This window comes from Medicago truncatula, chromosome 2 (genome assembly GCF_003473485.1).
Source record: "Medicago truncatula cultivar Jemalong A17 chromosome 2, MtrunA17r5.0-ANR, whole genome shotgun sequence".
Taxonomy (NCBI): Eukaryota; Viridiplantae; Streptophyta; class Magnoliopsida; order Fabales; family Fabaceae; genus Medicago; species Medicago truncatula.
Window position 1 is genome coordinate 40,714,842 of NC_053043.1, and position 24,154 is coordinate 40,738,995.

General features: G+C 34.3%; 5 protein-coding genes across 6 annotated transcripts; 3 read left to right on the forward strand and 2 right to left on the reverse strand.

The window, feature by feature from the left end:
• Positions 1 to 1,467: 1,467 nt before the first annotated feature.
• On the forward strand, positions 1,468 to 2,696 carry LOC11408670 (histone H2A.6). Its single transcript, XM_003596531.4, has 2 exons — positions 1,468 to 1,747; positions 2,271 to 2,696. The coding sequence occupies exons 1-2, from the start codon at positions 1,559 to 1,561 to the stop codon at positions 2,475 to 2,477; spliced, it is 396 nt and encodes a 131-aa protein (XP_003596579.1). The 5' UTR covers positions 1,468 to 1,558; the 3' UTR covers positions 2,478 to 2,696.
• A 6,232-nt stretch (positions 2,697 to 8,928) lies between these two features.
• On the forward strand, positions 8,929 to 9,847 carry LOC11409476 (histone H2A.6). The gene is made up of 2 exons (XM_003596553.3): positions 8,929 to 9,232; positions 9,451 to 9,847. Exons 1-2 carry the CDS (start codon positions 9,044 to 9,046, stop codon positions 9,658 to 9,660), a joined length of 399 nt encoding a protein of 132 aa, XP_003596601.1. The 5' UTR covers positions 8,929 to 9,043; the 3' UTR covers positions 9,661 to 9,847.
• Positions 9,848 to 10,948: 1,101 nt separating this feature from the next.
• Positions 10,949 to 16,948, reverse strand: LOC11407115 (formin-like protein 5). Its single transcript, XM_003596528.4, has 7 exons — positions 16,455 to 16,948; positions 16,025 to 16,354; positions 14,722 to 15,190; positions 13,588 to 14,221; positions 13,167 to 13,369; positions 12,376 to 12,611; positions 10,949 to 12,054 (listed from the first exon to the last, which is right to left on the reverse strand). The coding sequence occupies exons 2-7, from the start codon at positions 16,187 to 16,189 to the stop codon at positions 11,179 to 11,181; spliced, it is 2,583 nt and encodes an 860-aa protein (XP_003596576.1). The 5' UTR covers positions 16,190 to 16,354; positions 16,455 to 16,948; the 3' UTR covers positions 10,949 to 11,178.
• A 2,349-nt stretch (positions 16,949 to 19,297) lies between these two features.
• On the forward strand, positions 19,298 to 21,588 carry LOC11405866 (21.7 kDa class VI heat shock protein). Of its 2 annotated transcripts, XR_003009009.2 has the most exons (3): positions 19,298 to 19,750; positions 20,830 to 21,262; positions 21,358 to 21,588. XR_003009009.2 is itself a non-coding variant. In XM_003596527.4 (2 exons), exons 1-2 carry the CDS (start codon positions 19,339 to 19,341, stop codon positions 21,084 to 21,086), a joined length of 669 nt encoding a protein of 222 aa, XP_003596575.3. In that variant the 5' UTR covers positions 19,298 to 19,338; the 3' UTR covers positions 21,087 to 21,292. The 2 variants fall into 2 exon arrangements, 1 of the variants encoding a protein (XP_003596575.3); XM_003596527.4 differs by lacking the exon at positions 21,358 to 21,588 and having other exon boundaries at positions 20,830 to 21,292.
• A 1,138-nt stretch (positions 21,589 to 22,726) lies between these two features.
• On the reverse strand, positions 22,727 to 23,347 carry LOC11405868 (pentatricopeptide repeat-containing protein At5g40410, mitochondrial). The gene has a single exon (XM_024777129.1). The coding sequence runs from the start codon at positions 23,345 to 23,347 to the stop codon at positions 22,727 to 22,729; it is 621 nt and encodes a 206-aa protein (XP_024632897.1).
• Positions 23,348 to 24,154: the final 807 nt, after the last annotated feature.

Consider the following 24,154-nt stretch of genomic DNA (forward strand, 5'->3'; position numbering starts at 1 on the left):
ATTTAGAGGATTATTTGATTCGTTTTCTTACTGGATTAAACGGCCAATTCAGTCATGTTCGTTCTCAGGTTCTTCTTCTCGAACTCTTACCTACTTTGAACAAGACTCTTTCAATGGGTTTACGACAAGAATGCCAAATTACTCATGTACATGTACATGTACATGTACAAGAGATTTCTGCTATGATTGATTCTGCTGCTGGTGGAGGCCGTGGTAATCCCGGTTGTGGCGGCAGCCGTGATCCTGCAAAATCTGCACATTCTGTCGAAGGCCTGGTTATAGGGTAGAATCGAAGGCCTAGTCGTATGGTAGAAACTTGTTACAAGAAGCATGGCTTTCCACCTTATTTCCCATACTCAGACAAAGGAACTCAAGCTTTTTACATTACTTGTGCAGAGTCTGCATCTCATAGTATTGATATCATATCTCAACCACAACAACATTCTTCATCTGAAGACATGAAGTTCGCTCCATATTGTTCACCAAGGATCAATATAATGACCTACTTTCTTTGTTGCAGCAACAGTTCCTCCATCCTGGTGAATTATCCAATACTCATGGTTCTAACATGGTTTTGGCTACCAATGGACATGTCGCACCAGGTAGCTATTCTATTGTTTTTCACTTGCTAATTGTGTGTGACCTCTATTCCTTGGTAAATATAAAAAGTATATATCGATACACCTTAAAGTCTCATATTGTTTATCCCCCGTGAGCTTAGCTCAGTTGGTAGGGATATTGCATATTATATGCAGGGGCCGGGGTTCGAACCCCGGACACTCTACTTCTCCACAATTAAATTGTGTGAGCTCTAGCCACTAGGCTATTAGACCAAAAAAAAAAAAAAAAAAAGTCTCATATTGTTTAACAAGCGAGATCAAACGTAATTTATGTACAATAATCATATTTCTCAACTAAATGAGCTCTTTTTATAAGTTACAAAACCGTAAGGTGGCTTATGTAAACATAGAAATTACATGCTAACATGTTTTACTGCCATGTGACAACAATTCAACAAAAGGTGGCTTTACGAATTCACACATGTTCACAATTTAGCTAAGACTTATAGACTCAATATATGTTTTTATTGGTAAAAATTCAAATATATCCCACATGTTATGAAACTCAAGTGATTGTGTGGAATCAATACAAATTTTAATTAAATTCTATAAAAAAAAAATAATCATTGAAATTTAATGTATTGGAAAAATATTTATTACAGACGTTTCTAAATTAATTTGAAAATTTTGGTATAGAAAAGGCTCCAAAAACAAAAAATAGGCTCCAAAAATTAACACCGGTTCAAAACTTCGCTAGTTACGTCACGACCGAATAACCCGTACAAACACCACAAACTAATCTCAACCGTCCATATCAAACACAATCAACGGTAATCACAATCGATCCGCGTGATTCATTCTCATTGGTCCATTCCTCCCCATCTCACAATATAAAACCCTTGCTACCGCCAATGTTTTCATTCACTTGAATCTTTCATCTTCTACATTCTCTTTCTCTCTCCAAAACCGTTCCTTCAAATCTCTGAAACTTTTCATCAATGGCGGGTAGAGGCAAATCCCTTGGTTCCAGTGCTCCCAAGAAGGCTACCTCAAGGAGTAGCAAGGCGGGTCTCCAGTTCCCCGTTGGCCGTATCGCTCGTTTCCTCAAAGCCGGAAAATACGCTGAACGTGTTGGTGCTGGTGCTCCTGTTTACCTAGCTGCTGTTCTTGAATATCTCGCTGCTGAGGTAATTTCCCTTCACTTCTCTCGTCCTTCCAAATCGCTCTTTTTTCTTTTCAATTTCATATACATGTCGTAAGATCTAGGGTTTCGTGATTCAAATCGAGTTCCCCAGATTTAGGCAAAATCATCGATTTTAAATAACTTCGAATTAATTCAATGGAAAGAAATTGTTTTTGTTGTAGATGTGTTTCGAATTTTGTTTAATTTCAATTTCATATACATGATGCATGATCTAGGGTTTCGTGATTTTGGTAGTTTTCTCCAATTTCAATATATTACTCATCTTTTTGAATAACTTTGAATAAATTTATAATTTATTATGTTTTAATTTCAATTTTATATACATGTAAAAAAAAATTAGGTTTTTGTGATTCAATTCATTTTCCCTGATTTTATGTAAATAATCATCTTTCTTCGATGATTTTGAATGAATTTATCGATTCTGTTATGTGTTATGATTTTTGTTGAATTCAAATTTTTTAGGATTTTAGTCTCAAATTATATATATATTTTATTTTTGTGATTAGGTTTTGGAATTGGCTGGAAATGCTGCAAGAGACAACAAGAAGACAAGAATTGTGCCAAGACACATTCAATTGGCTGTGAGGAACGATGAAGAATTGAGCAAGCTTCTTGGTGATGTTACCATTGCTAATGGTGGTGTTATGCCCAATATTCACAACTTGTTGCTTCCAAAGAAGGCTGGTCCCTCCAAGATTGTTGATGATGAATGAATGAATCTTAGATGAAAAACCTGATTTTGCAGATGCAGTTATTGAATTTAGTTTCATATTTTGTTGTTTCTGGTTTTAGTTTCAGACAGAGTTTAATGATTGGGATTATTAGGGCTTGTTAGTGGTTCTGTTAGTGATGTTAATACAATGAATTTCAGATTGTTACTTTTGCATGAGAATGGTGGAAGTTTATAACATTGATCCCTGTTTTTAATTGTTCGTATGAATTTGTCTCTAGTCACTTCACTAACAATCAATCTGAAATTAAGGCAGGGGTAAGGCCCTTACCAAGAAGATTGTTTAATTATGTGTATGGTATCCAAATGGAAGCTTAACAGAAAGTTTTGCTTAACAATCTATATCATGGTTTTCTTTTCTGAATGCCTAAAGTAACAAACCTCCATGGCCATAAACTTGATGCCTGTGTCAATAGTTCAGCTTGAACCATAATTCAAGGTAACAAATTTTAAAGCAATTATGAATGTAATCGCCCCAAATACATCCATAATTCAGCTTGAACCATACTACATCTATCAGTCTTTCCTGCAAATCCCCACAAAAATCGTCCATTGTGATGGCGACCCAACCCCCGAGCAAGAAGACCCATTTAATTGCATTACATAAACATTGCACTTATTCCCATATTCGGAGCAGGCCATTTCGGACTCAACAAATGACAACTTTGTCACTCATAACAGTAACAAATTTCTCCTCGTTAGCCCTCTCAAGGTCTACAACAAGGTAGTAAACTTGGAAAATGGTGTTACCTTGATTAGGTGTGATGGCTTTGAAAACCAACTCATTTCTATTGCACCAAACACAAGTTAAAGGATCAATGTCTGCCTGTCTGAAATATCTCCAAATCTGCATTGCCTGCCCAATCTGTGAACACATGAAGGAGTGTCTCAGATTCCAGATTGCAGATCCGGCACAAGTCATTAACCAGTCCTGTTTAGCCTGCTCTCCAAATGACATTTTTATTTGGCCATCCTTTGCAGATTCCCTGTCAAAACTTCGAACCAGGTCTATTACTTCTGATTGTAGGCACAATATCTGAACCACACCTATATTTAGATTTGATAGTTTTAACCCACAACTCATTACTTCTATGACAAAGAGACCAACCTGCTTTCATCATAAGGTGAGTTTTATGTGACTAATAATTATATGATATGCATTACATATATCGACACTACACTACATATGCACTTTGGCGCGTCCGTTTCACACCCTCATTTTTGGACTCAAGGTTCTGGTTTTGTCCCAGTGATATGGTCTTTTCTGCTGTGGCTTCACAGATTTATTTTAGTTTTTCGGTGCATTCTTGCATGGTTTGGTGTAACCAACTCCTGTGTTACTGTTGTTTTTTTAATTTGATTAGATTACTGATTTTATCCTCTTTGTTTAAATTTCTGTTTGTAAAATTTGGTCAATTAAAAGATAATAGCAAGTTATCGATTTGGTCATTCGAAATTACCATGACAAGATGAAATCTATGGAACTTACAGGTCCATATTAAGACGAACGGTCCAAATTAAAACTTATTAGCCATAGTCAATAATCGCCTAATTCCTAACTCCTCTAGGCGAAGAATTTGCTTATCTGCAAAATTTATATCTCCTCTTTGAGAACCCTAATAAATCATTAACAGGTGGTGAGTGAATAACAGAGAAAGTACTAAAAGAGTTGCACATCATTGTAGCTCAGATAATATTCTTATTCTTACAAACATGCTATGCTACAAATATTGTAAGGAAAAAAACATAAGTTGTCACTAGACACAACACTAAAGAATCAATATGAACTCCAAAAAGCATCAATCCGTAGAATGAAAAGAAAAGAAAGAATACAGATGCAGTTTATTGCATTGTACTACAAAAGATAGACAAAAAGAGTAGGAAGTGAGGTGGGGTTTAGCATGGGAAAGGATAATTGTTTCCCACCATGGGAAAGTTATTTTTGACCATTAGATTAAGTTGCTTTATCATAGACTCTCTACACTAATTAGAAGCTTTATCCGAACCGAGCCACTGAAGATACTCTTTGATGCCCCCAAACATTAATATGAACACATTTACTTAGACAAGCCACCAGCAACATGGCACATTATGCTTACATCACATATTTTCCCCTAATTGACTCTATCTAATCTCTACTTCTTCAAGCTTCTTTGCCTCCTGAACACATTTTTGAACATTCAAGCCAACGGTGGCGGAGCCAGGATAAAAAAACTCGGGTGGGCCACCAAAATAAGTAATAATAATAATTACAGTTTTATTTGCAAAGGACAGCATGGGATGATCAAGTACAAGATGCAGTCAATAGAAAAGTAGCAGCAATATTGTGAGTTGTGATAGCCATGGGAGATCAAGTGTGTATATATCAATTAATAGCAGACTCCAATATAACAAAGACAAAATTCTAGAGATGATGAATACATAATACATTGAACCCTTTGTTCATAAGAAAAATTAAGGCTTAAATGTCCAATAATACAATGACAAAGTGACACGTGTCCCAGAGTTAACACGTGTCACCTTGTCATTGGTTCTGGGAATTTTTTACAAAAAGTAAAATATATATATTAAAAATAAATTATTATTTTTTATATAAAAAAATATTTTTTTGTAAAAAAAAAAAGAAAACAGAGCCAATGACAAGGTGACACGTGTCCACACTTAACGTTTTTTACTAAAACTAACGGAAACCTAACAGAAGGGACCAAAACGAGACTAAAAAAAAACTTAAAATCCTCAAACAATCTTTTTTTTAGTTAAGGGACCAAAGCGATACCAATTAAATAGTTAAGGGACTAAAAGAGCATTTAAGCCAAAAATTAAAGTCAAAATCAGCAAATTAGTAAGTACAATAAGAAAATGAATTAGTATAATTAGAAATTAACAAAAAAAAAAAAACTCACACCAACTTTGTGCAATTTGTACAAAATGAGAACCAATCAAAATTTTTGTTTCACAAATCTATTTGTAGACTGTGTAGAATCCATATGTTGAACAATCGAAACAACAAATAAAACATAGGAATCTCAATATCAAGTCAAATTGTTGGTTTTTGACCTCTCTGTTGCCTTTGGATAAATACATTTAGAGAGAGGGTGAGGGAAATCCTGGTGGGTGTTAAATACCTGACCCAAGCATGACAAGCGCACGATTATGAATTCTGCTCTTTAACCAGCACATTTCGCTCGCACCCTGCAGCCATGCTCAAAATACCCCTACGCTAGTTAATTAGTGCAAGTGTAAACTTATGCGCAAGTTAAGTAGCGTTGCGCATGTTAAGTAGCGCAAGTGTAAACTAGTGCAAACTTTAAGTGGCGCAAAGTGCCTACTTTTTATTTATTTATTTAATATGGTGCAAAGTCGAAAATATTTTATTTATTCAATATGATTTAATAAATTATTTTATTCAGTCAATATGGCGCAAAGTCTAAATATAAATTTTATTTTATTCTAAATTATTTATGCACTTAAAAAAAATTCGATTTTATACTAATTCAATTTTCATTCTAATTTATTTATTCATTAAATGCAAAATTAGAAAATAAAATCGATTTTATTTATTCAATACATAAGCATAAACATAAAATAAAAACGAAAAATAAATACAAATAAAAAACAAAATTAATAAAAAATAACTCTCATTTTATTAATATGATTCAAACATTACATTATATAATACTTATATTTTACCCCTTCAGTATATGCTAATAACTCTTGGGGAAAATAGTGATATGTCATGTTGGGGAAAACGACATCAAGACCCCTTGAGTTAAATTTAAATTTGGTTCCTTTTATACCCCCATATTGATTCAAGATTTTAGGAGTAAAAGGAAACAAACCTAATTTTTTCCAAGGGATTATGTCTTTTTCCCCAACTTAACGGACCACTATTTCCCCCCAAAAGCCACCGGTATTTACCTAAAGGGGTATAAAAAGCCTAGAAACTAAAGAAGCAAAGAAGAAGAAGAAAAGGAGGGGGAGAGAGTGGGAGGAGAAAATGTGAGGAAAAGAGAAAGTATGTGAGGGTTTTTATAGGTGGTATAAGGTATATGGCACTTAATGAGGTCCAAAAACGTGTGAAAAACTTAAGAAAAACGTGTAAAATCCAATCAAAACCATTGACTACCGTCCAAGAAACGTTTGTGCTTCAGTTTTTATCACCGGCCAACTTGTGCAAGTTAACTCGCGCATAGGCTCAGTAGTGCGTGACTTAAGTCACGCAGAGCTTGTGAGGTGCGTGACTTAACTCACGCAGGGTTATATTTGGAAAAAGTGCAGGGCGCGAGCAAAATGTGCAGGGTGAAGAGCAGAATTCCGCGATTATACCGCTAGGACGAGCAAACAATTGTGAAATGTTTGTCGCACTATTTCTATAAATTATATTTTTGTATGCAGTATACAAAAAAAATAAAAAAAATAAATTGGGCCCAAAATTTGGAGGCCTAGCTCAGTAGAGTTGTTTGCACCCCCTCAAGAACGGCCCTGAGAAGATTAGTGTATGGAAGGATGCTTCTATAAAGGAGCAAGACAATTCTAAGTTAATGAGTCTAATAAATTTGAGCTCGTAAAACCTATATGTCTCGTACCTTATTGAACCAAATTGAAAGGAGTGGAGGAGACGATTTTATTGAGGAAAACTTCAATGTTAGGGAGGCCTCAAGTATCTTATTAGGGGGATTGGGAAGATATCATATGTTGGAAATTTAGTCCAACCAAAATGTATAGTGTTAAATATGGTCTCTATTAGTCTCGTGAGCATAGCTCGGTTGGTAGGACAATGCATTATTATATGCAAGGGTTGGGGTTTGAACCCCAGACACTCTATTTATTCACCTTATAAGGTGAATTCTAGCCACTAGACTACTTGACAAAAAAAAAATACGGTCTCTATTACACCATGAAACACTTGTTTGACAATAACGAATACCAGAAGGAAATCTAACAAAGTTATTGGAGGTAAAACTAACTCAAAAAACGATTTTTATATGTTTTTTGTTGTTGTGTGGAGGGCACCAAAAGGAGTGTTACCTACTCCACAAAGACTTCAACACTGAGGGATACCATGCACAGAATGTGTTTCTTTCGATGTAGGAAAAGCAAAAGATATGTGTAGAAGCTGGTACCATCTAATCATGTGATTCAAATTCATTACTTTGTTGGTACCATCTAATCATACCACGAGTCACTAAATTCGCCTTTGTTGGCAATCGATTTCGAAGGAGACGCCAAACAAGGATTGACACCTTCAACGGAATCTGTCTATGCCAAATTAAATCAGAAACCTCGGTAATCACATTACTCCCATCTGAAGTGAGCAAATCATAAGCTGATCGGACAGTTTAACTTCCTACAGGGTCGCGAGACCATCTCCAATGATTTGTGGAATTAACCTCCAAAACAACATTAGCTAACAACAACCTACACTCCTCCACTAACATCTCCTCCCAATCCCACAACCTCATACGCCACTCCCACGCATCACCCCCTTCTCCCCAACCCTTGTCAAACATTTCCTCCACTGTTCGATTTTTATTAAAGTTTAAGTCATACAAGCGACTGAATCGAACTGACAACGCAATACCTCCCACCCACGGATCAATCCAAAAAAAAGTGTCCCGCCCGTTCCCCACCATTTTTGTAACATTATCGTGGAACCACCTATCTCCGCTACCTCCTCCACTACTACTATGCAAACGCACAACCTCCCTCCGCCATCTTTGACAATTTTTATTAATATCCAAGGTTTAAATAAAATGATCATATAAAAAGGGACATAGTGAATATTTAAAATGCTTGTAGGAGGTTATTATTTTCTTTATTAATAAACTTTAGGTTAAATTATATTCAACAAAACAAAAATATTTTGTTCATAAAAAACAAAACAACAATATTGCACATTTATAAAAGCATTTTATAAACTAATATCAAAGTGATATAATGATATGTATGCATAAAATCATCTCATTAAAAATAAGATAGGAGTAATTAAATTATAAAAATATTTTAAAATGATTATCCCTTTTTTCTTTTTCTTTTTCTTTTTTGATAGAAGATTATTCATTTTTCAATCACATTCGCTCATAATAAACTTTTAACAAATATAATTCTTCCCTTAAAAGAATAATTAATCCGGGTATTTCTTTTTCAAGGAAATTATGTTTTTTTTAGGAATTTTTAAGGAAAATTTGATCCATGTATTTATAAAAAAAAAACATATTTAATCAAAAAAAATCCAAATAAACTAATATTAGACACGTGTACAAAATGGCTTGTTTCGGTCCTACTAGTAGAGTAACCCATACACACACCACAAACTAATCTGGACCGTCCATATGAAACACAATCAACGGCAACAAGTATCGATCCGCGTCATTCAATCTCATTGGTCCAATCATCCCCATCTCACACAATATAAAACCCTCGCTACCATCTTCAATTCTTCACTCTGAATATTCATCTATATTCTCTCACCGATTCAAAAACTTCACCTTCTTCAAATCTCTCTTTTTTTCGATTTCAATTTCAATTTCTTCATCAATTTCTTCATCAATGGCTGGTAGAGGCAAAACCCTAGGTTCCGGTTCTGCTAAAAAAGCCACCTCAAGAAGCAGCAAAGCTGGTCTTCAATTCCCCGTTGGCCGTATCGCTCGTTTCCTCAAAGCCGGAAAATACGCTGAACGTGTTGGTGCTGGTGCTCCTGTTTACCTCGCCGCTGTTCTTGAATATCTCGCCGCTGAGGTAATTTCCCTTCACCACCTTCATTTTCACATACATATCACCAGATCTAGGGTTTCTTAATTCAACTAGGTTTTCCCCCAATTTTAGTAATTTATCATAATTTCTGATTAATTTCAACTTAAATTAAATATTTTTGTTGAATTTGAAGTTTTTTGGGTTAATTTGGATTGAATTTGGATTTATTAGGGTTTTGAATTGAATTTGTGATTTTTGTGTAGGTTTTGGAATTGGCTGGAAATGCTGCAAGAGACAACAAGAAGACAAGAATTGTGCCAAGACACATTCAATTGGCTGTGAGGAACGATGAAGAATTGAGCAAGCTTCTTGGTGATGTTACTATTGCTAATGGTGGTGTTATGCCAAATATTCACAACTTGTTGCTTCCAAAGAAAGCTGGTGGTAACAACAAGGGTGCTGATGATGAATGAATGAATCTTAGCTGAAAAACTTGAGTTTTGAATTTAGTTTATTAATTGTGTTAAATGGGTCTTGGTGTCTTTGTAGTTCTAGTTAGGTGTTTAGTTAAATGATGTTTATGTGGATATATTTATCTAAGCTTGTTCCTTTGGAAGAGATTAATGAAAATTCATGAATTTGTCCTTTTTAGTATTTGAATCTCTCAGTTTTCTAGTTAATGTTTCTTCTACTTATATTTCTGATATTGTTTTAATTTATTAACTGTTATTATCATCATGGCCATTTTTGAAGTGCAAGATTGTTTAAACAAATTATAAGGAATCATAAATTTAGATTTTGGGTTTGAATTTTGCTGTTATGTGATGTTTATATGTTCATCAACATTTTGCTGTTGGTATACTGTTGAAAGGTTTATATTTGGAATTTGAATGCAATTGCAGTAGTTTGATTTGGTGTGGAATACAGTTGCAGTTATATGGTTTGTACATTTTAGATTGTGTTATCTAAATTCTCAGCATTTGGTGTCAATATGATTTTCTTATAACCTTTGGAACAGTATTTGAGATTACTTGGGATGTTTGTTTCTATTGTTTTACATAATACAACATTTGGTGTCGATAATGCTCTTGAAATCTATCCTCACATAACATATTAACAATAGGTTTGTAATTGAGGTAATGTTTTGAAATGGTAACTTCCATACATAGGGCTGTTTTGAAGTAGGAAATTTGCATGCACTTCTTTTTGAATAAATGCTTTTTACTTTATTGAGAAAATGAATTGACCCTTCTTAATTATCTTTAAATGAACTCACATTTATCTCTATTTTACATATTTATCTATCTCAATAAGAAGTTTAAAGAATTAAAAGGGGTCATTATCATTACATTTTAATTTGTCAAAAAAATGAATGAAGTTAAAAAAATATCAATACTTTTATGGAAATTGATTAAAAAATATACCATTTTCATATACTTTTATTGTAATTCATTCAAAAATGTACCATATTCATATATAAATGAAGCAGTGCAGTACTTATCTACCAGTTAGGAAAATCAAATAAACAAACTTACATCACTACTTATCTAGAAGTGGTTTTTTCACGAGTAAATTATGAATCTAATCCTAACCGACCAACAATAATAACTTTCATAACAACTGTTCTGCATGATGTCAGATCCTTCCAAGTCTATGTACATTTGAAAATTTTAGTTTGAGGAGCATTAATGCTATGCATACCAAATCTATCTACATTTGAATATTTTAGTTAGAGGAGCATTAATGCAATGCAACTTAAACCATTAAAGAAGATACACAATTTAACCATCTTTCTACAAAAGGAAAGCCAACAATGACTCTACTACATACATTCAAATTATCAATGATCAACAACACAATCACCCTTTTCAAAGATTAGACAAGTAAGCAATCAAATAGTCATGTCTATGTAACAATGCTATAGTAATTAATGACATGACTATTTGATGAAAAAAAAAAAATTACAGTACAACTTCCAACTTGAATTGAACCTATGGACTGTCATCATCTGAACTAAAATCATCCACTCTCCTATCTACCACTGCTGGAAACATTCGCTCGCGAAAATCTGACGGCGGTGGACGACGAGTTTCTGGCTTTGATGAACCTCTAGAACTAGCAGTATCTTTATCTTGTTTCACATTCTTTGTTATTGGTTTCTTTGGTGCTTTTTGAATCTCTTTGCACACCTTATCCAACATTATTAAGAAATCACGTACTATTACAAACAATCTTAACCCTTCATCTCTTCCTGCACTCCCATGAAAATAATCACCAGTACTCTTCACAAGAGCCATGATTTTCTTCTCTTCTTCTAACAAATTTGTGACATCAGCCTCAGCATGCTCGACAAAACCCTTAACAGTCTCGTAAAACCCCTTATCACCGTCTAAATTGTCCACCATCTCTTTTTTTATGAAATCTCTTGTTTTTATAAGACCATGGCCTAATCTAGCTGTTGTTCCTGTTAAACCATCAGCATCTAATGCTGCTGCTTTCTTCACATTCTCAAGCTCACTGCTCAAACGCGAAACAACTTGAAGACCAAGTTCGCGGTAATGGTCTTCCGATTCATGATTAAAGTCTTCAAGAAGGTCCTCGGTTTTTATACTAGAGAAACTACTGCTCTCTTTTATCACTCGGGCTGATCTTAATCCTTCGGTTCGGATTATCTCTTGAACAACAAAGTGTAAGAGTGTGATTTTTCCATCTACTCCTTTTACATCAGATAGTTTTAATAGTGTATCAAGTTTGAATGCAAGTGCACCTCCTCGAAATGTTCCATCGTTCATTCGGTTTCCTGTTTTAAGAACAGCTTCAAGAAGCTTGAGGAATAGTCTACTGTTTCTTAGTTCCTTACTAGCAACCTGGAATGAGATCAAGGAATGAACCCAATTGGTTTTCATTTTGATAAATAAAAAGAGTGAAGCACAGACACAAACACATATACCTGACAAGAACATTGATAGTCTAACATTGACATGTAAACATCGGTAATAATATAAAAGTGGTAGTAATTGAATGTAACCACATCGATGTGAGGATGTCATGTTGACGTTAGACAACAAGCACAGGAGACACGTTACAATCTGAAGTGTCGGTGCTTAGCAGTCATGACTATCATGTAAGATTAAGACTATAGAGTATAAGCAATGTATCAAATGAGTGATGAAATTTAGAGATCCTACCTCTAAAGTTGAGAAAGACTCTCGGGTAGTGGCGAGTTCTTCTTGAAGAGTACTCATGTAAAGCAATGCATCCATTCGTTTAAAAGCAAATGGAATCTCAACCAGAGATTTCAGGAACCGATCAGCCGGACCCAGTTGAGCAAGACCACCACTGAAAAGTCTAAGTTTTAGTTCTTCCTCTGAAGTTGGTGCCATCTTCATCAGGGTTTGAAGGAATTCTGGTGGGAGCTCATTTCCTGATCAACCAAAAACATATCAAAGCTATGATACAAGTGGAATTCTGGTGACAATAAACTATATTTGTTTTGCATTTCTATGTAAGGAGCTATTTTGACCAATATCCAATGTGTGTGCCTCAGTGAATGTATCTGTGTGAATTATTGGCACAAATCCAATCACTAGACACTGACAAGTCGTCATCGATAATAATTTTGATGGAACAGTTGAATATAAACATGCGTCCGTGTCAGATACTGACACATATCGGACACCGGACATGCCTTTAATGTGAAGGGTCAATGCTACATACTGATCAAAAGTTAGAACTAATCTAGCATACTAAATCCTGCCCAAGTGCATGAAAAATATGCTAGTTTCAAATAGTTTAATTGGTACCGCATATATATGAAATTAATTCTAGGCTTCTATTGATAAATAAAGTTTGCATACTAAAGCAATGATTTCTAGTTAGTGTTACAACAGAGAATCTGATGATGCTATTATTATCATTATTATTTTCTCCTTGTAGCTATATGCATTTATAGAAGAAAATTGAAGGAACAGAAAAAAACCTTCAAGTAGTGCATCACGAACTTCTTCTAGTGTCACATTTAATGCTCGCAAGAGAATTGATAAATTTTGTGCTTTCTTTGAGTCAATGATTTGGATATACTGAGGTGTATCACGTAAGGAAGACTCTTTCCTATGTCCACCTTTGAGTTTATCATTCTGTTGAGTATATCCAAAAAGAGATTCCATCATTTCTTCATTAAACCTGTCACATATTCGATCATCATCAACAACATTAGCCATGTAACACCTATCCATGGTAGATTATTTTTTATCCGCATCAAAAGAAGATGTTAGCTCAGTAGTAAGAGTTCGGCATTATAATATCAAGGAGTAGAGTTGAAATTTCCTCGTAAATAGTTGTAAAATGATCATTAGTACTATTTTAATTAAAAAACGAGAAGAAGAAGAATGATCACTCACTGGAATGATCCTGCTTTGAGTTGATTCCAAACCATAGTTTGATCTGAGTTTGCTTGAACCTTGTCCCAAAAAAAAGGCTTTAACTTAGTTTTATGACTATCACCTTCACCTTCTGAACCAACAACAGCCTTTTCTTGAACTTTTGATCCTAAAGGTCTAGGACCCTTTTGGCCAAATGGCGGAGGAGCTCTTACACCACTCTTAGGAGGCGGTGGTGGACGAGGACCACCTGGTTTCGCACCAGGTGGTGGTGGTGGAGGAGGCTTAGGACCACCATTTCCAGGTTTCGGTGGTGGAGGTGGAGGAGGACCGCCACCACTAGGCTTCGGTGGTGTGGGAGGAATGGCACCACTGCTAGGAGGTGGAGGGGGCGGAGGAGTTTTAACGGCAAAATCAGAAGTCTTATCTGACTGTGGTTCAGTTGAAAGAGGATCAGATCTTCCAGGAGGAGGTTTCAAAGGTGGAATACCATTTCCTGCCCTACCAGGTGGAGGTTTCAGGTCAAATGATGGTCTTGGAGCATCTTCTTGCATTGCATTCTTTTTTTCATCAACAAAAGCATTACTTATTGATTGAACACCATGTTTCTCCTCATTTAGTGAATTTTTTGAAGGGTTATTATTTGAAGAAGAACCTGCAATTAAGATTCAAGTACATCATGTCAAGACTAGTACATCATCATAGGCTTAATTGCAATTTCAGTCGCCTTATTTTTCCATATTTACAACTTTGATCCCTCCACAAATTTTATTCCTCAAATTTCAAAGTATGTGACATTTTCCCGACATTTGCATTTACGGTTGATTTTTTATTACATCGCAAGTGAGCAACTTATGTGGCATAGATGGTTGATTTTGGTCACCCTATTTGAAGAACCGCCCTAGAGAGTGTTGCACCATCAACCAAGCAGCCACTTAAGCATCTCACTCGTCACCATAAAAATTCAGTGTCGAAATGTATAAGTGGGGGAAAAGTCAATCACTTTTAAAATCGAGGGACTAAAATTGTGGATTTAGAAACAGGCAACCGAAATTGTGAATGCGAAAAATCGAAGAGACTGAAATTGCATTTAACCCTATAACATAGCATTAAAAAGGTGTTACTTGTGAGAGAATGAATTTTTTTGTTATATACCAACAGAGTAATCACTCTTGCTCATGCTGAGAAGTGGCCTTTCATCAGTTTGTCTAACTCTACCACTTCCACAACAACATAAAAAGAGAAATGCTGCAAATATAAATGTCACCAATGCAGTTATAGCTATGGCATGCATAACAGTTTTCTTGTGATCACTACTCTTGTCTTTTTTCGACTTCTTTTTCTTGTCTTTTTTTTCTCCTAAGTGTCGAGGCGAAACATGACGTAGATATCTTCTGGATGAAACCGATCCCACATAAGCATCGTTTTTTCTCAAACAGTTAAGAAAATTTTGTTTCAAATGTGGATTGCAAGTACTAATCAATTTTTGTATGTCTTCTTTTGGTATTGATCTGATTTCATTGGTACTACTTGGTGATTCCTTTGGTATGCATAAGCCAAGATCTCCAATATCTTTCCTTAAATGAATCAAATCTTCCTTGCAAGTAATCCATAGCATCTCTGCCTGATGTCATGAAACTATAACCCGTTTTAGAGTCCACTCATCTAAGAGATGGTTACAAAATAATTAAAGAATTTTAACTTAGTAGCAAGTCCCTTTAACAATAATTACATGAGGAAATGCTCAAGCTTAGTGCATGCTCATTCACATCATGTGGAAGCATAGATATATTCAGGTTGAAGTAGAAGCATAGATATAGATATATTCTTAAATCAAAATCTTTCTTCATCAATTAAGTGCCTAATTTGACAAAGAGCATAATAGAGAGTACATAACAAAACCATATGAAATCATTCATATGAAAACATGAGCAGTCCTCAAGACACTTTGAAGACTAGATTATGCAACTAATGGAAAAGAACACAAACCCTAGTCATATACAGTGTTATATTCCCGCATTATATGAAAGACATCTCTCACCTTACAAGCTGATTTTTTAAGGTTGAGTTTAGGTCTATCTGAATTTTAAGACGGTATCAAAGCCTATTCAAAAAATATCGGGCCACCCAATATTAGACCACCCATATATCACACTTCAATTGTCTGATCCAACCCAAATTTTAAGATAATATCATAACCTAACTAAGATCCATTATGCCACCCGTTATCAGACCACACATGTTACATTCCAAATATTTAGGTATTGGTGTGAAGGGGTGTATAATGAGATATGAGAGACTTCCCTCACCTTACAAGATGGTTTCGTAGGGTAAGTTTAATATCGCATGTATGTTACTATGTCATGTTGACTTAAATTTTCCTCAAATATTTTGGTTGAGGGTGTTAAAATAATGAAAGTATTTCCTAAATGGAAATAACTAGTGAAGTGAGTCTCACCGTATCCTCATCCAATAGTCCAGATGCAGGATCAAATAGTTGGCTAATGAATTCTTCATCTGTTTCCTTGTGTTCTTCAATGCTTATAGCTGCTACAATATTGAGAACCAGAACAATGCAAAAAGTACACTTTATGACACCCATATACTGTTGAATTATTACCATCGTGCTTCATATGCTTCTTGTAACATCGAGGCCCATAAAATGTCTAAATTGCCTTCATCATCCAAAAATCTATCATTTTTCATTACAGCTATATGTATCACTTTCATGAAGGCATGCACAAATTCATCAATTCCCACCAAGGAGGTAGGAAGAAGAATCAAAATTCTGAAATCAGAAAAAAAACAAAACAAAACAAATAAATTGCCAAATTATTACACATTCAATAAAAACTAATAATTGTCACAGATAATAAATTAAAACTAACCTGAAATTCCAAATGTGAATGCAAAGATTCACAAAAGTGGTATTTTGTTGTGTATAATTTTTGGTACGTTACAAGGATCCACCAATCCAAGGAAAGGAACATAAAACACACGTGATGTTAGATCAATGAAAGAAAGACAACGTGTGACAATGTTTTTTTTGACAAAAATGTATGACAATGTTGTTGATTATGAGATAATGTTGGAAAATGTAGCAATGATGTTGTTGTTTTTCTTTATTTAAGGTTGTAATGTAACAACAAGTTTCATATATATTATAGTGATGATGAAGTTGATGAATTGTGATGACGATGATGATGATGGGAAAATTGTTGTTTGGCGCGAGAACCCTTTCACGCACAGGGCCGTCCTATGAATTATTCTGGATAATAGGACATTGGCACCTACTCAGAAACACAGATTTTTCCTTTTAACCCCTTTCTTTCTCTTTCTCTCATTTTCTTTTTGCTATTTTCTTTTTCCTGCAAATCTTTTTTTTTTCTTCTCAAAATTTTCTAATTTTACTTTAAAATTCATGAACCGTAGCATTGTAAAATTAGAGATTCGTTATTACTACTACTACCTCTTTTTTAGTTTTATTATATTTTTTTAAGGAATTATTATTATTATTATATCACAATAATAATGAAAACATATTCATTGAGATTAAAAAAAAATCAGGAAACAATTATTTATCTTTTCGATGGAACTCTAAATTACCAATATTAATTTCTCTTAAAAGTCAGTTTTCATACTTTACTTTTGTTGAAACTGATCAACATTTAATTGGGATTGTATCCTCTCTCCTTCCATTTCTCTCCCATCTATTAAATTATACTTGTCTCTCTTACCTTCCTCTCTTGTTTTTTTTATTTTCTTTTTTTCTTTTTCATATAGTTTCTTTTTTAGAATACGAGAGTTTAGTTAAGTTTAAGCTCATCAGGGTCAGAGCAAACATCATGACTTAAAAAACGTTTATAAAAAAAGTACTTATAAATTGTTCATCAAAGAGGTCTTTGCTTTGGTAAAAGAAGTTGAACCAATAACTTTATACCGTTAGTCAACTCCTCACTAACTAAACAAACCTTCATTAAATTTTTCAATCGTTTTTGTCACTTACATTTGCATGAGAGGGTCCATTACATATTTAATCTTCATTTGTGAAAGAATTTATAGTAAGAATGGTAATTTAATAGAATATAGATTCTCTACATATTATTAAAAATGAAAATTACATTACACTTTTGATCCTAATCATATTGTCGCGTAAGTGTAGTTTAATAAATGGCTATCAAAGATATTATATGTTGAGGTCGTGGTTCTAATTTTAAATTTATTATTTCTTTACATTTAAAATGTGTGAATGTAACCGCATGCTACTTAACAAAAATAAAAAATCATATTTAATCTATATAATTCTACTATTTTTTGTTTTTATATGAATAAATTTATTTGAGATATCTAAATATAAGATACTTAAATATAATAATGTACTTATAAGAAATAAATTAAAAAAATTTGGGGTAGCCAAAGCAAACCTCATGGTTCTAGCCTCAACCTGTTTAGGGAAAGAGATTTTTTATAAATAATAAATAAATAAAAGATGAATGAAGAAACTATTGGTATATGACCTGACCCATCATCCAAAGTGTCGTTAATATTCGATGATGGTGTAGAAATTCTTCCATTACATCGAGTAGATGCCCCATACTTAATTAACAATGCCTATTAAGCTCATTGCCATAGATCAAAAGCTGACGGTCCTTACCACAAAAGATATAGATTATGAATGTCCATCATGACAAAAGTCATCCATATTCCTTCCAAGACATGCAATATTCTTTTCACACAACTTTGCTTTGTGGAGAGGCACATCATGAAAAATCTTGAAATAATGGAATTTGATGATAATATTTCACAAATGTACAGCCACTGATTACTTGTCACTATAAGAAAAACCAGAAATATCTCACTAATTACTTGTTTTAAAGAATCTCAAAAGATTATGCATGGAAGAAAAGCATTCTCACAATGTGGCAGATCGATGAAAAAAATACAACGATCGGGTGGTAACTCTTGATAGATTTTGTGCGATCGGGAGCTAGGATTCAATTCGTTTTCACTAAAATTTCAATCCCTCATTTAATTCTTTTCCTAATAGTGTGTTTTGGAAAAGTTAAAACATTTTTGTGCAATGTTGTTCCTACAAACCTGCTACTCCCTTATCTGATTCCAACAATTTGTTCATCTTGTTAAAAGTAATCACCATGGCAAATTCCTTAATTATACTCATTAATTTATCATGTGCAAGCAATATATCTAACAGAGGTAAGCATCAATTGCCATGTCTTGCACGCGACAAACAGCTAAAAAAGTATCTTGAGTGATAGAACAGTAATCCTTAACTAGAGTTTTACAGAACATTCATTGAATAGAACAAAGCCTGTTTTCACAGAATGTTCTGCAAACAATATAAGTTAAAGTTAAACAACATAAGTCATTGATTCGAGATCGGACGGTTGAGATCTATAATTGTATCACAACAGGAAATCCAGATCCATTTCTAACAGAAAACTATAACATACTTCAATGTCATGACTAAAATATTATGATTCACCAAATCTAAGTAATCAGAATATAATATAGCAGCAACTATAAAAGAATGTCTAGAATTGCATAAATGTTGCTTAATATAATATACATAATTACAATATAGCATTCCTAGAAAAATTCCTTCATTATGTTGAGCATCAATTACTAGTGTTAACCATACGTAATAGGCATGACATGTTTTCTTTTCTCTTTAGAGAGAAGAAAAGTCAAGAAAAGAAAAATATTCCTTTATATCTTTACAGCCTTAAAAAATTCCGAAGGAATTTATTCTATATGTTTTATTATCAGAATAGCTTCTCTTTCACTATAAGAGAAAAGGCCTCAAAACTCTCTCTCTATACCAAAAAGCCTCACAATTTTGTTGAGAAGAAATTAATGGCTAGTTCTAACAAGAAGTTTGAGGTGATTTTAGATGATCAAACTCCAAATAAATGGTGTGTTTCATTAGGAGATGAAACTTTCAAAAGATTCTTCAGCATGACTAATCCAACAGTTCACAAGGTTTTTGGTGATGGATCACTTTTTAGTCCAATGTTGTTTGGGAAATTCTTTGATCCTTCTGATGCATTTCCTCTATGGGAGTTTGAGCCAGATGTTTTATTATCTCATGTAAGAAGTTCCAACCAAACCACTGTGGATTGGCATCACACAGATGAAGGCTGTATGTTAAAAGCTGAAATACCAGGTAACAAATATTACAATGCATTTATTTTTCATATTTTCTGATTTAATTTTCACTTAACCTAATAAAATAAGAGAAATAAAAGTTTTTTTTTTGGGAAAGAAATAAAAGTTGAAACCATTCATCTGTGTGATGTTAAATGTTAATCATCACACAGATGAAGGCTATATGAAAATTGAACATGTTTTCAGAAAGTAAACAAGCCCTTAACTTCACATTTTCAATTTCTCACTTCACATACTCTATGTAAACTGAACTTGTGCTAAACAAAACTGAAATGATGAAACTGCATCATCATTTTTAAATCCTGGAAAAATAAAAAGAGTAAGTAAAATATATCTCAAAATTGGAGGAACTATTTATTAAATTTGCAGGCACAAAATTATTTGAAACAAGGGAGAAGACATCAAGTTTTCTTTACTAGATGTTATTATTACATATATAGTGAATCTTTCAATAGAACCGTAGAAGTGCATGAGGCAAAGTTTAGCTAGTATGTTTGGATAAGAAAATTTGAGGTAATGTAATTTCAGAGGATAATTCATATGTTTCAATATGGATTATTACTTTGTTTTGATAATAAATTTGGAGAATTTTCAAAATAAAGAGATTTTATGAGGTTTTGTGAACACGAAATTTAGAGAATTTCAAATACCACCTAAAACCTAAGAATTTGAATTTCCTTATCATAGGGACATGGTATTATGGGGTGCCGAAATCCCACATGGAATAGTATGAGATATTTGCTGGAAGTAGCTTGGTAATTCCCCCTTAATAGCTAGTTTTTAAAGGAGTGTTCCCCATGCCGATGACTCAGAAATGGCTATACCTATGAAGGGGCTGGCCAAAAATGCCTGAGTAAAGCATCGTAGAGTATCGTGCTAACAGAGATTAGTCCTTAACAAGTGCCCTTTCCGTATTTAAAAACTTGCACACATGTCCCTATTTGATTTTTCAAATTTTACAGATTGATGATCCCTATAATTGTGGTTAGAATTCTCAATTTCCTAGTATTTTCAATTGCCTCATCCAAACACTCTCTTAGTGGAAATTTCTGTGACACCAGTTATTTTTCAAAGCAGGAACCGGGAAAAACAACATTCAGGTCCATGTTGATAAAGGGAAGGTGGTGGAAATCAGTGGACAGTGGAGGCAGCAAAGAGACTCAAAGACAAATGATTGGAGGTGTGGTCATTGGTGGAAAAATGGATATGTAAGAAGGCTTGAGATGCCAGAGGATGCAGATTGGAAGAATATACAAGCATTCATATATAATGACATATTCTTAGAAATTAAAATGCCAAAGATCAAAAAGGGTTCTGATCATGCTCAAGGATAAGACGTGGCTTGAGATTCAATTATGCAGAAACAGATTAAAATTGAAAAGTGAGTTTGTAACCATCTATGCAAATTGATACTAAAAACTTAAGAAAGTTATAACTCTCAAGTATCAATCTAATATCAGTAATTATGAGCATGCCTTGTGATGATGTAATATAAAGACGCAAGAAGAAGGTAATAAAAACAAAATTATTGTGTATAAAATTACCTAATGCGCAATTGCCTTTTTAAAAATAGAGTTGTTTATCAATTGTTATTTTCATTGGCAGTGATCATCAAAGGACTATTGTGAACTACACTTGTAGTGAGGAGATAGATGGATTCGGATTACCTGCTGGGAAAAAAAGCATGTATTTACATGTAGTAAACGATTTCAGTCATAAATATACCTTATAAAGGTATGCCGTGCAGCATGTGCATCTACGAATACAGAATCAAGAAATGCCCTAATTGATCGTAGTACATTTTTCTGCACATCAATGTTGATGCGCTGCCACTTCCGTCTATTTGTCTTCTCATCAAAACGTCTGTCAAAATTTACAAAAAAACAAAATAAATACAGGAACAACCTACAGAAAAAGGATGTAATGCAAAGAAAAAGGCATGATTGAATAGAGAGGAAATAAATAAAAGAATGAATTAGGGGGAGAGGAAGAGAGAAACCTGGTGCCAAGGTTTAAGGCGTAGCAAAGATGGAGATGTAGGGTGAGGATATGCAAACTCATGCGCCAATCGTTTTCTTTTTCTCTTGTCGAATTTGCTGTCAAATGAATCATAATAACGTTGTAACTATAGCCATTTTTTTTACGACCGACTGAGAGAGATAGTGGAAGTTGAGAATCAAGAAGAAATTGTATGTGTAGTTGATAATGTATCCAACTCTTTGAAATCACAAGAATTGTATTTTCCTACTGTACACATAGTCACATAGTAAAACAGTCTAATAAAATTTGAGTTGGAAAGGCTCAGATAGGATCATTGTGACCCCTTATTCCCAATAATCTTAGTCAAATAGTCACCATAAATCATTACATGAACAATTTCCATTTTTGAAGTGATGAAACCTGAAGGAGTCTCTGACAACAATCATCACATCAACAACCTTAGCCATATACTTAATGGCATTGTGACAATCACCACATATTCTCAAATTCTTAAAAACTCGTATCGTCGACTGCCCATTCAAATTAAGTATCCCAAATGCAACGGCAAGCTTCTCACTATGCTTACAAAGACTCTCAACTTTTTCCTCTTGATCAATATCATGCAGAACATTATCAGTGTCGCTTATATCCAGCCGCTTTTATTTTCTCAACCAACTCATCTAAAAAGTTATAGATTTTAGGGTTAATAGGTCTTTACCCCCTGTAATATAGGTCATTTCCGGTTTTCCCCCCTGTAAAATATTTTTTTTGATTTACCCCCCTGTAATTATTTTTTGTTTTGATTTACCCCCCTAATAGGCCAAACAAAAATGAAAAATTCTTAAAAAAAAAAATAAAATTGGTTTTTGTTTGGCCTATTAGGGGGGTAAATCAAAACAAAAAAAAAATTACAGGGGGGTAAATCAAAAAAAATATTTTACAGGGGGAAAACCGGAAATGACCTATATTACAGGGGGGTAAAGACCTATTAACCCTAGATTTTATCATTCTCCATATTACTTTTGTCTCCAGCAACAAAGTTGTGAACTCTATTTCCCACATGAAGCCAACTACATCCTGGAGTTTTTGTAATTCCACTCTCTTTCATAAACATTCTGATTTTTGAAGCTTCACTCCATAATTTGGCAGTAACAAGAATGTTGCATAAAGCAACATAGTCTCTAGACCTGCTTGGCTCAATCTCAAATAGTTTCTTAGCTGAAATTTTTGCCAACTCCACATTCTTATAAACCCTACAACCAGCAAGGAGTGATTTCCAAGCACCAGCAGTTGGTCCCATAGGCATTCTTTGTATAAACTCATATGCTTCATTGAGGCGACCAGCACGGCTATAGATATCGACCACACATGAATAATGTATAGCATTAGGTTCAACAAGATGATCCTTACTCATTGAATTGAATATCTGGACTCCTTCCTCTACCAGCCTTGAATGGCTACAGCTAGATAGAACACAAATAAAAGTAACAGAATCGGGCTTGACCATTGATAGTAGCATCTTCTCAAAGAGAAAGAGTGCTTCTTTTCCATTCCCGTGCATCGCATTTGCATTGATCATTGTGGTCCAAGCAACAACATCTTTTATAGCAATCATATCGAAGACATTCCTTGAAAAACTCAAATCACCGCATTTGGCATACATATAGAGTGTTTGTGCATGTCAAGTACCAAACTTTCCAATGCCTGAAGACATAGTAGTGTATCTCCTTGCACATTCTCAAGCTTTCTGAAAGATAACAAGCTTGTAAGATACTACTAATTGTTATTTCATTGGGTTTAAATCCCATATTTTGCATCTTCCTAAGCATCTCCATTGCCTCTTCTATTCACCTGTTCTCCATGCATCCACCAATAACAATGCTCCAGGTAACTTCATTTGTTTCGACTCCATCTCTACACATCTGAGAAAAAAGGGAAAGACCCTTCTCGTATTCTTTGTTTGTGAAGTATGTCAAAACTCCACTCCATGACACAACATCTCGATGAGGCATCAAATCAAATATTGCATGAGCTTCTCTTACACATAAACATTTTGCATACAAGTTCACAAGGGCATTGCAAACAAACACATTTTCCACCATCCCGTTTCTCACCGCAAATCCATGAATAGCTTTACCTGATTTCAAATCTTTCAAATCGGCGCACGCAGGCAAGATGCTAGACACAGTCACTGGATCCAGCTTCACCCCATTCCATCCCATTTCATGAAAAACATTTAGACCCTTCTGAGGAAATCCACAATCGACATAGCACGAGGACAACGAGGTTCAAGAAACCACATCTCTAACAACCATATCATCAAAAACACGTCTTTCACCCTCAACGCATTTACATTTACCATATGCATGAATCAATGCATTGCCAACGAAAACATTAAACATCGCCCCACACCGAGTTGCGT